The sequence below is a fragment of the Ammodytes marinus genome (assembly GCF_949987685.1).
Source record: "Ammodytes marinus genome assembly, chromosome: 2".
NCBI classification, from domain to species: Eukaryota; Metazoa; Chordata; class Actinopteri; order Uranoscopiformes; family Ammodytidae; genus Ammodytes; species Ammodytes marinus.
Genome location: NC_137231.1, coordinates 14,527,652 through 14,541,997, shown reverse-complemented (window position 1 = coordinate 14,541,997; position 14,346 = coordinate 14,527,652). Strand labels below are relative to the sequence as shown.

General features: G+C 40.7%; 1 protein-coding gene across 1 annotated transcript in view; it reads right to left on the bottom strand.

Moving 5' to 3' along the window:
* mctp1a (multiple C2 domains, transmembrane 1a) overlaps positions 1-12,052 on the bottom strand; it is a gene marked incomplete at both ends in the record, with an annotated part of 123,428 nt that extends 111,376 nt beyond the window's left edge. Inside the window, one exon of the mRNA XM_080048147.1 lies at positions 11,507-12,052. Coding sequence (XP_079904273.1) covers positions 11,507-12,052 — 546 coding nt within the window. The remainder of the gene's footprint in view (positions 1-11,506) is intronic.
* Positions 12,053-14,346: the final 2,294 nt, after the last annotated feature.

Sequence of the window (14,346 nt, the reverse complement as noted above, 5' to 3'; positions counted from 1 at the left end):
TGATTCCCGCCCGCGGTCGTCCTCTGCATGTCACTGCCCTCTCTGCCCCATTTAACCTCTCTCTCTGCAATATCAATAAAGCATAAAAATGCCCAAAAAATATCTTAAAAAAATAAATATCACAAATATTTTCATCAAATCGTTCAGCCTATTACATTCTTTATAATCTTCAACCTTTTTCTCTTACAATAAGCAAAAAGCAATGCTATGCCACACTGTCAAATAACAACTTCCTAGCAGAGGCATTTAAGTCTTCAATTGCTACCAGGCTGGAGACCAAAGAGAAAGCTGGTGCAAATGGACTAGGCATAAACCTCAGCTTTGGGGCCTTTAGAAACACTGAAAAAAAACTGATCCACCAGGCCACCTCTTTAAACTAAAATTAAAACTACATTTGCTGCTCTCAATTGCACTCATCTACAGGTAAAACCCCTCAAATCCACTAACACAGAGCAGAGAAGCAGGCACACTTGGATGTGTGGGAGGCCTCCATGAGGCATTAAGAGACACTTCATCACAAAGTGAGAGCTAAAGCCCATCCACATCAAATGGTGTCAATGTGACATTTTATTTTCACTTTTTCACAATGCCCAGACAGCTGTGAGGTCAGCACCAATCATGTGCTTGTCAGTGTGCGTTACAACCGATGGTCCCCTGGGCTATAATGAATCATAAGCTGCCATCATGACACTTTCAGAAAGATGCCACCGGCTGTTTCCAAGTGGCCATGGTGCTGTTCTTCTCACAACCCAACTTACAAAAAAGTTATGCTGCCTTCACACAATCACTTTGTCAGGCATACGTTGGAGACGGTACAATGAAGTTTATTTGTTCGTGTCCAACAAGGCCACATACAACGTTACCGTCCTGCTCTCGTCCACTACAATGACATCAAGTTTGCTGTCTTCCGTTTGCCGGATTCCATGTGAATGCAGCATAAGACAATTATTCCAACAGACAGGGCATTTTAAACATGACTCTTTTTACAGCAAATACAACGTATATTACCAAAAGAGGACAATATCTTAAATTATCCCAAGGTTACAGTATCTTATGAGCAACGTGTACTGAGATCAGGAAGCTGTGAGTGGTAGCCTTACAGAAAAGTAGATGTTATAATCAAATGGACCAAATTATTGTCTATGCCACGCCAAAAACTAACATGATTAGTTTGATTGCAGTCAGCAACAAACATCCCCTGACATCTGATGGAGCAATTGCAGCTAGACCAATCAGCAAGTTATGAATGGTATACAGTATAAAGATTATATGACTTATTGTAGTCTCTCTGACTCAGAAACCTGCTGTCCTAGTCCAAGCTCATTTCATATTTTAAAGTACTCCATATGGCGAATGAAAGAACAAGGAAGGAGGAGGACTGGGGCGGGGGGGGTGCATGACTGATAACTGGCTGCTTGGCACATTCTTTGCTCAGATAGCTGTTTGGTCCACACAAAATATTTATCTTTTATTAGAACATATGTGAAAATATGCTGCAGGTTTTGCATTCTAAAACGTAGCCTATAGCATATTCATAGACATTAGAAAACGGCAAACATTTAAATATGTGGTTTTCTCCAATGATGAGATGTTAAAGAAAGAAAAGAAAGAAAGGTGAACATGTCCATTGATCCCACCTGCTGGTCTGCAGCATAGGTATGTACAGGGCCGCCTGTATGCACGGGCTTACCTGGGCTGAAGCCCCAGGGCCTACGAAGATTAGGGGCCTCTCAAAAAAAGATTTTTTTTTTTTTTTACTGTCTCATCTCATTATAGGCCCCTGATCTAAGAAGGCCCCGAATATTGTAAATTATTGACTGGCTCATGATAGGCCCCTAATCTTCGTAGGGGGGGCGGGCGTACGGAGAACAGGAGCCTATCATGAACCAGTAAAGAAAAAGGGAAAAAAAATCACATTATTTTTTGGCCTATGAAGATCAAGGGGCCTATCATTCACCAGTACATTTTAGTTATTTTTGTTTAAATAACATTGCTCGGGGCAAAGCAGATCAAGGGCCTATATTGAGTTGAGCCATTAAAAGCAAAACGAAGAATTCAAAGAGAGAAGTAGCTTTGGGATAAGGGATTATTTAAAAAAAAAAATGGAATGCTGAATGACTGGATTTTTTAAACCTTTATATTTTTGTTTCTGCTTTTTGGTATTTCTGTGTCTCCAAATTATTCCAGAAAATAGCTCACATAGGACACAGTTGATTTAGTCTTAGTTTTCTTCTCAAAGTGCACCAGATTGATGCATTTTACTTTAAAAAGGTTCACATTTTTTGCCCCCGGACTCCCCTAAAAGGTCCTGGGACCCCACCGCTGTCTCCTCAATAACTTGTGTGTTTGGTTATTAAAAGTCATTAGACCAGGAGGGGGTTATTTACATGTTACCTTAAGTGATTTTTTATTTCATCAATAGAGATATTGTGGTGTAGACAATGGCTTTAACGCATCTGTATTGTAAGACCGCCGCCCGGTGGGGCCTACGAAACCTCTCAGCCCCAGGGCCTAGTGGCAGGTAAAGGCAGCCCTGGGTAGTAGCCTATTCAGCCCTATACTGACAGGCTGTGTTACTGCATTACAGGCTCTCTTTACTACAGTGGTTCTCAATTATTTTCTGTCATGCCCCCCCAGGGGACAGAAATTTATTCGCACCCCCCCCCCCCCCTAAATTGAAATACTATTGAGAACCTGCTAATATTTACTTATTTATTTATCTGTACAAAACCACTGTATGAGTTTCTGGCACAAGCATTTTGCATACATATCACCTTATTATCAAATTAGATAACAAAAATTAGCTGTGATAACTTCTGCAGCAAAAAAATTCAAAGTTCAGTTTATTCGCTCAATTTGTAACATTTAAACAAGACTGCTGAGTCTGTGTGAATCTCAGGACAGAGAAACAAGAGCAAATGATTCACTGAGGTTTGCATTTCATTCCAAAAAAAATGTAACTGTAAACATAGTTAAGGTGGTGAATTAATGTTAATATTCTACTTGCTTGATTTCTTTTTAAATAGCCTAAAGAGACACTTGGAGATACATGTGGACATTCATTTAGGCCTACTGCAAATCGCGGCCTTTCGCGCGGATATGACCATACACAAGCACACATCGGGCTTGCTAGCACAAAAAAAAATCATATATATATTTTTTTGTCAGTTGGAAATCAAGGCAGCCCGCGCCCCCCCTGACAACTCGCGCCCCACCATTTGAGAAGCACTGCTTTACTACATCCACAATTCAAAACCATGGACAGCGACACTTCATAGTACGCAAACCAATGCAAATATACAAATTAGTGTAGGCCTACAGCACGAAAGGAAGCACATGCTAGTTGTGAAAATAATGCCAAAGCCTTACTCACCATTCAATAATGTTCGTATAATCGTCTCAAGATAATCATTACAGCACGTGTAGTAGCCTAGTAGGGCCTCAAAAGGACATGGGCAGCTGCAATAAGCTCCTTGTGTGATATCATGTCTCTTCGAAGTTTGGTGGTAATGTGTCCATTAGTTTGGAAAGCTTATTTTCAGACAAGGGGACGAAAGCCATGCCATATTTTGGGTGTAGCTCGCGAGCCAAGCTCAAGCTGCAACATCCTCTTTTTTTACAGTCTGGTCAAGCTGCTACATAATAGCGGGGGAAATATTAGCCGACACAATAACTTTCTGACTCGTGTCTGGTGTTATTACCAGTGATGGACTCACAGCACACAACGTTTTCCACCTTTTAATGAACCGACACAGCAACGCTGTGAATAGGTTTGGTTCGGTTTGACATCTCACCCAGCTCATACGGGTGTTGGTCGCAGAGAACCGAGTGTGAACGAGAAAAGCGGTTCACGGTCGGTATGCTATTACAGTTAGCCGCTTAGCTATAAGTGCGTTCACCTCTAAACTCAGCTGATACCCAGGGGGCAAAGTGATTTTATGGACATGGAACGTTGTAAAAGGTTGTTCACCAGGCCCGGTTCTAGAAAGTCAGACTTGGGGGGGCCCGTAGAAATTTTGGGGGGGCACACTGGGCCGGGAGACCGAAGATGCGAGCGCGCGCAGAGCGCGCGAGCAGAAATTTTTTGCCCTTGTAAGATCTCTGCGTCTGCTTTTTGGCACATTTACTGTGAATTGTGTAGAACACAATATGCAAATAAACGTTGAGTGTTGCTGTGTGGGAAATTTGATTATTGCATGTTTTTTTTCTCCAAAATGTTTATGAATAACATATAATATACATTATATACAACATAATGTGTATATATATAAAATAAATGATTGTGATGTAAGTGTTTTATTGGCTAATTTTATTTGATGCCTCAAATGGTGAATTAAATAGGCCTACTTCCTATTAGTCAATGCATTGTGTGTCTGAATGTGTTCTCAACAGGATAATGCAGAACTGATTTAAAAAAAAAATACACTTGGTTAACAGCAGCCAACAGTAGCCAGCTAATCTATACAGTCAAGTGCGAAAGTTTGTGAACCCCTTGAACATTTTGGAATTTTATTTATTGTAACCATCATTAATTCATTTTTATCAATACCAGTATTTTTTATATGAAATAACAGATGTTTGTTTATCAATTCAACATTTTTCTTTTCCAGAAATCAATTGTTAAAACAGATAAAACAAATTATTTGACGAATGTTGTATGTGCAAAAGTTTGTGAACCCTGAGCTGCATTGCTTAAATGGAGCAGGTAAACACAATCAGATGGGCCAAATTGAGTCATGAAATGGACCAATGTAGTGAGAGATCTTTAGGGAAGAAATTGAGCGGCACTAGATACAACAGAGATAAAACCAGGTCAGTTTAGGCTCACCAAAGTGAACCCATACAGGTCAGACATGCTAAAAGGGGAAACAATCTCAGAGGATCTCAGGAATAGAGTTGTGATGCTGCACATTTGTCTGGGGACAGCTATAAATTATTTAAAAAAAAGTTTGAGCTCCATCGGTCCACCGTGAGGCAAATCATCTACAAATGAAGAGCTTTAAGAGTGACTGAACATCTGCCTAGAAGTGGACTTCCTTCAAAAATATCCACAAGCGCCACAAGATAAGTGATTTTTCAGTTAAAAGCCAACCCAAACATTACATCTGGTGATTTGCAGACCTCTCTTGCAGCATCTGGGACAGATGTGCATGGTTCCACAATAAGAAGAAAACTCAGTCAACATGGCTTTCATGGGATGGTTGCTGAAGAAGCCTCTGCTCTCAAAAAAGAACAAAACTGCTTGTCACAACTTTGCCAGAGAGCACCTGGAGATACCTGAAGTCTTATTCTGTGGACAGATTAGTCAAAAATTGAACTGTTTGGTCATAACCAAAACCGCCATGTTTGGGCAAAAACGCAATTCTGCCTACCACCTAGAGAACCTTCTCCCAAGTGAATAATGGTGGTTTCAAATTGTCTGCAAATCTCCAGGTGTAATGTTTGGGTTGGCTTTTACCTGAAAAATCACTTTTCTTGTGGCGCTTGAGGATATTTTTGAAGGAAGTCCACTTCTAGGCAGATGTTAAGTCACTCTTAAAGCTCTCCATTTGTAGATGATTTGCCTCACGGTGGACCGATTGAGCTCAAATTTTTTTTTATGAATTTATAACTGTCCCCAGACAAATGTGTAACATCAAAACTCTATTCCTGAGATCCTCTGAGATTTGTTTCCCTTTTAGCATGTCTGACCTGTATGGGTTCACTTTGGTGAGCCTAAACTGACCTGGTTTTATCTCTGTTTTATCTAGTGCCGCCCAATTTCTTTCCTAAAGATCTCTCATTACATTGGTCTATTTCATCAACCAATTTGGCCAACCTGATTGTGTTTACCTTGCTCGATTTAAGCAATGCAGCTCAGGGTTCACAAACTTTTGCACATACAACATTCGTCAAATAATTTGTTTTATCTGTTTTAACAATTGATTTCTGGAAAATAAAAATGTTGAATTGATAAACAAACATCTGTTATTTCATATAAAAAATACTGGTATTGATAAAAATGAATTAATAATGGTTAAAATAAATAAAATTCCAAAAGGCTCAAGGGGTTCACAAACTTTCGCACTTGACTGTATTTTACAGTAGGCAATTTAAATCATGTGTGTGTTTGTGTGTCCAACAGGACAAATGCAGAACAGATTTTTTGGGGGTTTTTTGATTTAGTTAACAGCATTCAACAGCAGCCAGCTGATCAATATTAATTTAACAGTAGGCTATTTCAATCATATATATGTGTGTGTGGACCCAATTAATTTTATTTGACATTTTCTTGGACAGCGAACGAAATTTTCCGTCCGATAGTGGGTCGGGAAAAAACCCAGACCCACTATCGAAAAAAAAAAAAAAAAAAAATCTCAAATTTTGGTTGGGGGGGCACAGCTCACATCTGGGGGGGCACGGCCCCCCCTGGCCCCTGGCTACCGCCGGCCCTGTTGTTCACCAAAAATGACATCTAGGACCTTCCACGATCACAACCTGGGTGGACAACCTTGTCAACAAGCTGCTGGAAAGCTACAGCGGGCCGACATAGCAAATCAGAACCACTGTTTAAGTGAATGGGGGTGAATGGGGATGGGCTAATGGGGAATTTTTTTAACTTATAGATATCATTATGAAACTTTGCCAGTTGATAACTGACATTAAAACAAACACTTCTTGTATTACAGTATTTTCGAAAATGTTTAAATAAATATGAAATCATCAATATCTTACTAATGATGCGTAAATTTGCATATCTGCAAAGCCCCAAAATATAGATGTTGGAAGAAAACAAAGTCAATTTGTTTTTAAATTTTGAAAACAAAACAAGTGTCCAATTGCCTGAAGCCTTTCCTAATCACAGTTCAAATTTGATCAATAACCCATAGAAAATAATTTTTTTACACAGTTACATTTCATGTGCTATGGACCAAAAGTGTCCTTTTGGAGTCTCCAGCTGGTATTTTAGGAAACGGCTAGACATTCCCTTGGAAAAAACAGTGTAAAAAATTCATTTTCTATGGGTTATTGATCAAATTTGAACTGTGATTAGGAAAAGCTTCAGGCAGTTGGACACTTGTTTTGTTTTCAAAATTTAAAAACAAATCTCTGCTTTTGTCCAACATCTATATTTTGGGGCTTTGCAGATATGCAAATGTACGCATCATTAGTAAGATATTGATGATTTTTCATATTTATTCAAACTTTTTGGAAAATACTGTAATACAAAAAGTTGTTGTTTTAATGTCAGTAATCAACTTGCAAAGTTTCATAATGATATCTATAAGTTTAAAAAATTCCCTTATTAGCCCATCCCCATTCACTTAAACAGTGGTTCTGATTTGCTCTATGTCGGCCCCCTGTAGCTTTCCAGCAGCTAGTTGACAAGGTTGTCCACCCAGGTTGGGATCCTGGAAGGTCCTGGATATCATTTCTGGTGAACAACCTTTTACAACGCTCCATGTCTGTTTTTCCAAAAAAAGGGTTTTTGCCCCCTAGGTATGATTAACTTATTGTTATCCACCATACTTTTCCTTCTTCTTCTTCTTCTTCTTCTTCTTATTTCTTCCGACACCTTTTCTAGCTCTATCTCCTCCCACACCGTAGCACTTAGAAACGCAAACATTTCACAGAAAGTGCGTCTCCACTCCACGGGGTGTGCAATTATTCAGTTTTTTGGGAGCGCTGTTATTAAGCCCCGACTGAAGGAAGTTTGAGATGCCACGCCCTCACACCGTAAGTCCATGAAATTTCTCACACAGGTGTATGTTAGGCTGATGTTGGGGTGCTCTACAAAAAAGCCTCTGGGACCATATTAGTCCGCTTTGGAATATGTTCCGCTAATAGCATACACTTAAAAACAGGGTTTTAAGTCTCTCTACACTATCAATAAAGCATAAAAATGCCCAAAAAATATCTTAAAAAAATATATGTTCTATTGACTCACCTTACAGCCCTACATGGACCATCAATAAATGACTGTTTCCACTAACAAATTTAGTTTTTCCAAGAAAAGTTAGAGGCACTAAATTGGTCTTGTGTAGCATCAAATGAACATCAAATGTAGGCTAGCCTAATACACTGGGCAATTAGTAGCCTACACATGTAGGCCTACATGTTGCATATTGGGGCGGCTGTGGCGAAGTGGGTAGGGCGGTCGGCAAATGGAGTGCATGGTCGGTGGTTCGATCCCCCGTCTCCCCGCCACATGTCAAAGTGTCCTTGAGAAAGACATTGAACCCCGAATTGCTCCCTATAGTAAGCTTGCACCCTGCGTGGTAGCTAATGGTGTGTGATTGGGTGAATGTGTACAAAACAATGTGCGTTTTGAGTCTGTGAAAAAACAGGGAAAAGCGCTATAAGTGGAGTCCATTTTCCATATTAGACAAGTGCTTCTTTCATTTGTATTTACAGTGTAGCCTAGTAATACATTTTGGTATTGATCTGGCGTCATGGAATCTATTATTTATGTTTAAATATTTATGTTTGATTTGCAGATCCTTTCTGAAAATGTCTAGCCTACTCATTTGGGCAAATATATGCATAGCATGAATGTAGCCTATTGAAAAAAAATGCATTGCATTGTGTAATTTAAACACTAATTTGTAAATGGTCCCTATAAACCTCCAGTAGTTCAGCCTTCCAGCATCCGCGCTCTGTCTCCTATGCTGGAGGCTAGAGGCTTACTCACTGCCAACTCAGGGAGAAACCGAAGCTGCCCATGGAGTAGGCTATTGTCTGCCAAATATCCAAATATAAAAACTAACATGACCATTTTTATATAATTATTTTTTAAGGGGTGACCTTGACCTAAAGATATCAAATGTGACAACAATTGCAGTTCACCGAGTTGCCACTAAGTGCAAGTTTTCTCATTGACTCCCATGTTAAATATGCCGTTTTCACAGCATTATTAAACCCATTTAAGGCCTGGTACAAAAAAATATTGTACTCTGTATGTTTAGGTCATATATATATATAGCCTACAACACTGAGGGGGGGGTGAATCTTTTTCTAGCAGGCTAGTTTTTATTCTATTGGAGGTTAAAATTAGTGGTGTGAACGTTTACAAAAATGTCTGAACGGTTACACCACGAATATATATTTTTTTGTGTACACGGTAAACTGTGACGTCATTATATAGTTTGTGTTATTTCTGATGTTAAATGAATGCGTCTCGAACATATTTAAATACATTTCACAACTTTAAAAAAAAAAGATCGGTTTTCGTTTATTGATTTTTCCTTAACGGTTATGATTTACTAACCGGTTACACGTGTACACGCAGTTGGAATAACTGAGGTCAGCCCGGATGCTACATCCATTTTATATACTATCTATGTTAACTTCAGTAGCTCAAAATAAAGCCTATTAGCGGTAAATGGAAGATAAGTCTAAGAAGGGATAAAACCTATACAATGTGAAATATGCAATAGAAGAAGAAAATGGGGAAGCAAATGATAAGTATATATTCTCAAAGTGCAAAAACAGGCAAAAAAGATACCATCTTGAATCAGGATATTAAAATGAGTAGCCTATCGCAATGGAGGCTACAGCTTTATATCAGGAAGACACTAATAATCTTTGCTTTCAGCAGATGCTTTTCCCGGTCATGATTTGCTGTAGCCTTCACACACATACATAAATTCACACACCCACAAATAAATATCTAGCTGCCCTGCACTTTTTTTCTTCTTGCACTGACTCAATAATGAAATTACTTACAGAGCTTGGCAACAATCCCATACCATCACTTACTTTCCAAATCAAAATGAATGTGAAATGACCATATGCTAATTACATTTCATACATTCTTATTTTATTTTTGAAACTGTGGCTCAGAGCTTTATGCTCTCATTTGAATAATGCGAACTAAGTTGCATACAAAGACCCAACGCTGGATTTGAGGACAACTGTAAAAGTGAATTTGAGTGACATTGGTTCAGGAAAGTGTTGGGTAGCATATAAGTGCATCATCAGTATCAACAACAAAAAGTGCATCTATTCTTAGCTAAACGTGTGTTGTGATGTTGAGTGTTTATTATACTGATTTCTTTGTCACATCTACTGTAGGCCTAAAGCTTGGTTTGTCCTAAGGTGTTAATAAAGAATGTCTGATCTCACTTATACCTGTCCCTCACCCTGACTGATCTGTATTCACATTTATTTCACAATAAATGAAAATTATCCTGTACACTTTACATCTGTGATTCACACACTGACAACAAATGATTCTACATCCCTGGAAGCTGATTATGTCCCTGTACAGACGTTTGGATAAACATGGCAACAACAGGAGGTACATGGCCCGTTGGCAAAGGGAGAATTCTCTGCGGATTTTGTAACTGACCTGCTGTGATGAAGCTGCAAGATCCATTTCAATAAAGTAATGAATACTTGCTTTCTTTTACCTGTTGTGCTGAGTGCGCTGCTCTTCTAAAGATTTAGTGCACCACAGATCTTTGGCCCCAAGTGGGGAGAAGTGTATTTATATGCTTACAGTAATCACTTCTAGACAGTGATCTGGACGTTGCTCAAGAGCAGGTCTGGAATATCTTCAAATTGTTTTTCTATTGATTAGTGCTTACAAATATGAGAACACAGAACAGCGTATCTGAAGTGGCATGACCTAATGTAAGGCTAGTACTGAGGGAACAAGTCTGGGGTCCAACCAGGACCTTAAATATATTCTTACATAATTATAACTCATCCAACAGCATTTTTCATATGATTTGACAGACTTTCTCTCAGGGCTGTGTGTGTGACACTTTTCCTCTGTGAACGCAGCCTTCACAACTATATACTATATTATATATACCTTTGATATTTTGCCCATATGAACACCCTGACTCAGCATGTTGAGTCTTGTGGCAATTTACCTGCCAGCTCCATCTCTGCTGGTGTTGAGCCCAATAACCACTTGCCAACTAACCACTTGTCTTGAGGAAAGGCATGATGAACCCCTGAGCATGCGTGGGCCTGTTGCAGCCTCTGTCTAGAGGCAAGGACATAGTGACAGATGGGGCTGTGAATCTAAAGGGACAATCCCTACGCTGGAAGAAAAAGGATGTGAGCAGGCAACGAGAGTGCAAATGACATCAGAGCATGTAGTCTACACATAAATCCTATCAGTAATTTTAATAACACTAACAGCCAGAATATATTGCATGGTGTGGCTGTGTTAATTAAATTATACCAAACCAAGCAGCTGATGATGTTAGCTTGTTGTTGGTGATGATCACATAGACCTACACTGGCATTGGTTGTCATCTGGGCCATGCAGCCCTTCAAGCTACAGAACAGAGTAGAAAAAGCAGTGGACTGGCAAATAGATGAGCACATCACATGATACGAGCAGAGGGCACGTCGCAGCACCACCATCATGAAACTTGTCTCCTTTATGTCATTTCCAGGTCAATGTGGCCCAACCCACCTCTGTATGGATTTCCATTTTTGGATCAGAATGACTTGGTAGTAACAGATATTTTATCAGATGTGTGTGTTTGCCACATGTTTTTTTACTCACAGAATCACTTGCGTTTTTACGCAGCTGCTCTTCCTCCTCTCCCACCAACGCGGCCGGGTCCAACACTAGTTTCTCGAAGCACGCCGAGCCGAGTGAGGAGCTTTTCTGCTGGTACGTGACCAGCCGGGACAGGGGGAGTTTGGGGCTCCCGTGTGCCGACAGCTCGGGTTTGCTCCCCGTGGCCCCAGAAGCTGCGCCAAGGGAATGTAGCAGCGGCTGCTCGTCTCGGCTGGTGCCGGGGACCGCGTCGCTTCCGAGGGACTTCTTGCCTCCCTCGAAATGCCTCGGCGTAGAGGAGGTCAGATTCGGCTGAGACGACGAAAACACCCGGTCCAACTGTTTCTTTTTCCTCCTAAACATCCATAACCCCGATTCCTTTTTGCTGCCCTCCGCGCCCCCTGCGGCACCCCGACGCTCCGATCCCAGTTTAGGACTAAGCCAAGGCTTGGTTTTCTCCTGGAAATTCTTCCACATCCTCCGCTGGTAGGACAGCGATTCGTGTCCCTTGGCGGTGCCCTCGTGATCCTTAGGTGATTTCTGCTCCATGGTGCCTGTGCAGCAGCCGGCCAGCCTGAGCAACCTCCGAATAGTGGAAGGATGTCACAGTTGGTGCTGCTGCAGCTCGGGAGCACTTCCACTGATCAGTTCAGGGCGCCAAGAATGAGACACAGTGTGATGATGAGAGGGGTGTTAGTTTCCAAACCTTGCAGAATGTCTATACAGGTGGCAGCGTGCATTTGACTTCCCACGCTGTCCAGCAGGCGTGTACCACGGCAAGCAATAGCTGTATGAAGATGTAGGTCCTATAGCCTATCTCACTACGGAGGCGAAGTTAGAGCACATGCAGTGACTTCTGCAAGATTAGGCAACCTGGGGCGATAAGCGCTTGGTAAATGCTGCGTTTGGTTGTTGCGTCCCTGTTCTGTCTACTGTGCGTTCATAAGGTTAAGTCAAACTTCCCCATTAAGAATTATTATATTCAAATGAAGGACGCAGGCTGCACCGCGCCTCCCTCTGGCCAACCATGTCACTAGATTGGATAATCTGTGTGCTGCTGATTGCATAACAGTCACAACCCTACAATTCCTCCTGAAGATATTTATAATTCAATCGTGGGTCCCCTGTCACCTCCATCTGATTTAATCTCTTTGTGGTTTGACATGTGTTGCTTGTACGTGGTGATTTACATCCTGCACATTCACTCGTCTCTTGTAAAGCAGCAGCCTTGATAAATGAAGCAGAGCAGACAGTCAGTGTGAATCCTTGGAGTTGTTCTTAAAAAGATATGCTCTCTTTTGCGTTATGAGGATGTTCCTTTCCTGGATATTTCCTCCTCCGCCAATTAGGTCAGGCTTCAGTGAATGTTATCACCTACATACAGCAGCAAGCGGGCAGAATTGAACAGCCATTCCCTTTTTGGATGCTCTGCTACTGCAGTGTGTACAATAGCCATAACTCATTGGGTCGTCCCCTCTGGCCCTTGTTCCACCGCTGGCCTGTTCAGTTCCCATGGTAAACACTATGCCCATCTTCACATGAACAAACACACAGGGACAGGAATTACAAAAATGAACTCTTTCTCACAATCTTATTCTCTGTATAGCACACCTTTAGCCTACATACAGTCTATGGTTTACACACACACGGAATAGGTCACAGTATGTATGACCTTTTATCAGCCAACAGGGCTGATACAATTTTACTTTGAGAAAATGAAATAACATAAGAATATATTAGAATATATATGCAGTGGGATGCAGTTTATAACATAATAACTGCATAAAAAGGAACCAAGAGTCCAACTGCTGCTTGCATGGACATTTATTCATGTGAGATGAGGTTATATGACCTTAGTATCACTTGTGGGAGTGACAATAAAGATGTGAGTGGTGCTAATAACGCCTTCTGTTGTTAGCTCCTGGCCATGACCTTCTAATCATGATAAAATAACAAGTGGGTTGTGATTCATGCAACATAGACTTCCATCAAAAAGCGCTTTATTTAACTTTTCTAACCTATTTTCTGACCTATAGTCATATGAGTCATCTGGATGAATATCAAACATATACAGTGGGACGAGAAGCCAATAACAAGTGATTGTGTATAGCTTGGGATCACTTTACTCGATATCTCATCCATCCAACAAAGTAAATCACTTTAATTACCACCAGGAGGGATCTGACAGCATCGCAGCAAAATGCCCTGAACCCCTAATTTAGTTAAGTAGCTGGAGATGTTAGTGTGCGAGCCAGACAATACCTTTCAGCTATATACCATTGGCTCTTCTATTGGGCTAGCATCGATAACAGATGAGTCTGCAGTGAGCACGCCTCTCCTTAATGATCCCCGCTCCTGTTGACACGAGGCCCACTAACAGACAACAGAAACTCTGAATCATGTTCTTCCGCTGGCTGCCATCACATGCAATACAATGGCACTACCAAAACAACTTGACTCATTCTGTATGATAACATATTTAAGGTCTTGGTCAAATAAAACATGATGAGGACCATTTTCTCAGTTGTTGTCTGGTCATCATTCATCCAGTAAGAGAAAAGCAGAATGTTCAATGGATAGCTAGTTATATTGTGTGAAGTAAAACTGCAGAGGGATGGCATACAGAGCGGCTGCCTTTTATGATTTGGCCAATATCCGTGTATACTTTCCTGTGCCCAGTTTCCAACCTCAGCCTGCTTCAGCCGCAGGGGTTGGCTCACTTACTGTTAGAATAATTTTTAAGGGTCTTTTATTCTCTTGAAATGTTCCCTTGTAGGTGAAAAATGCAATAAAACCTATTTAAATAAAAAAAATATAAAGCCAATAAGGATTGTGCTATTTGT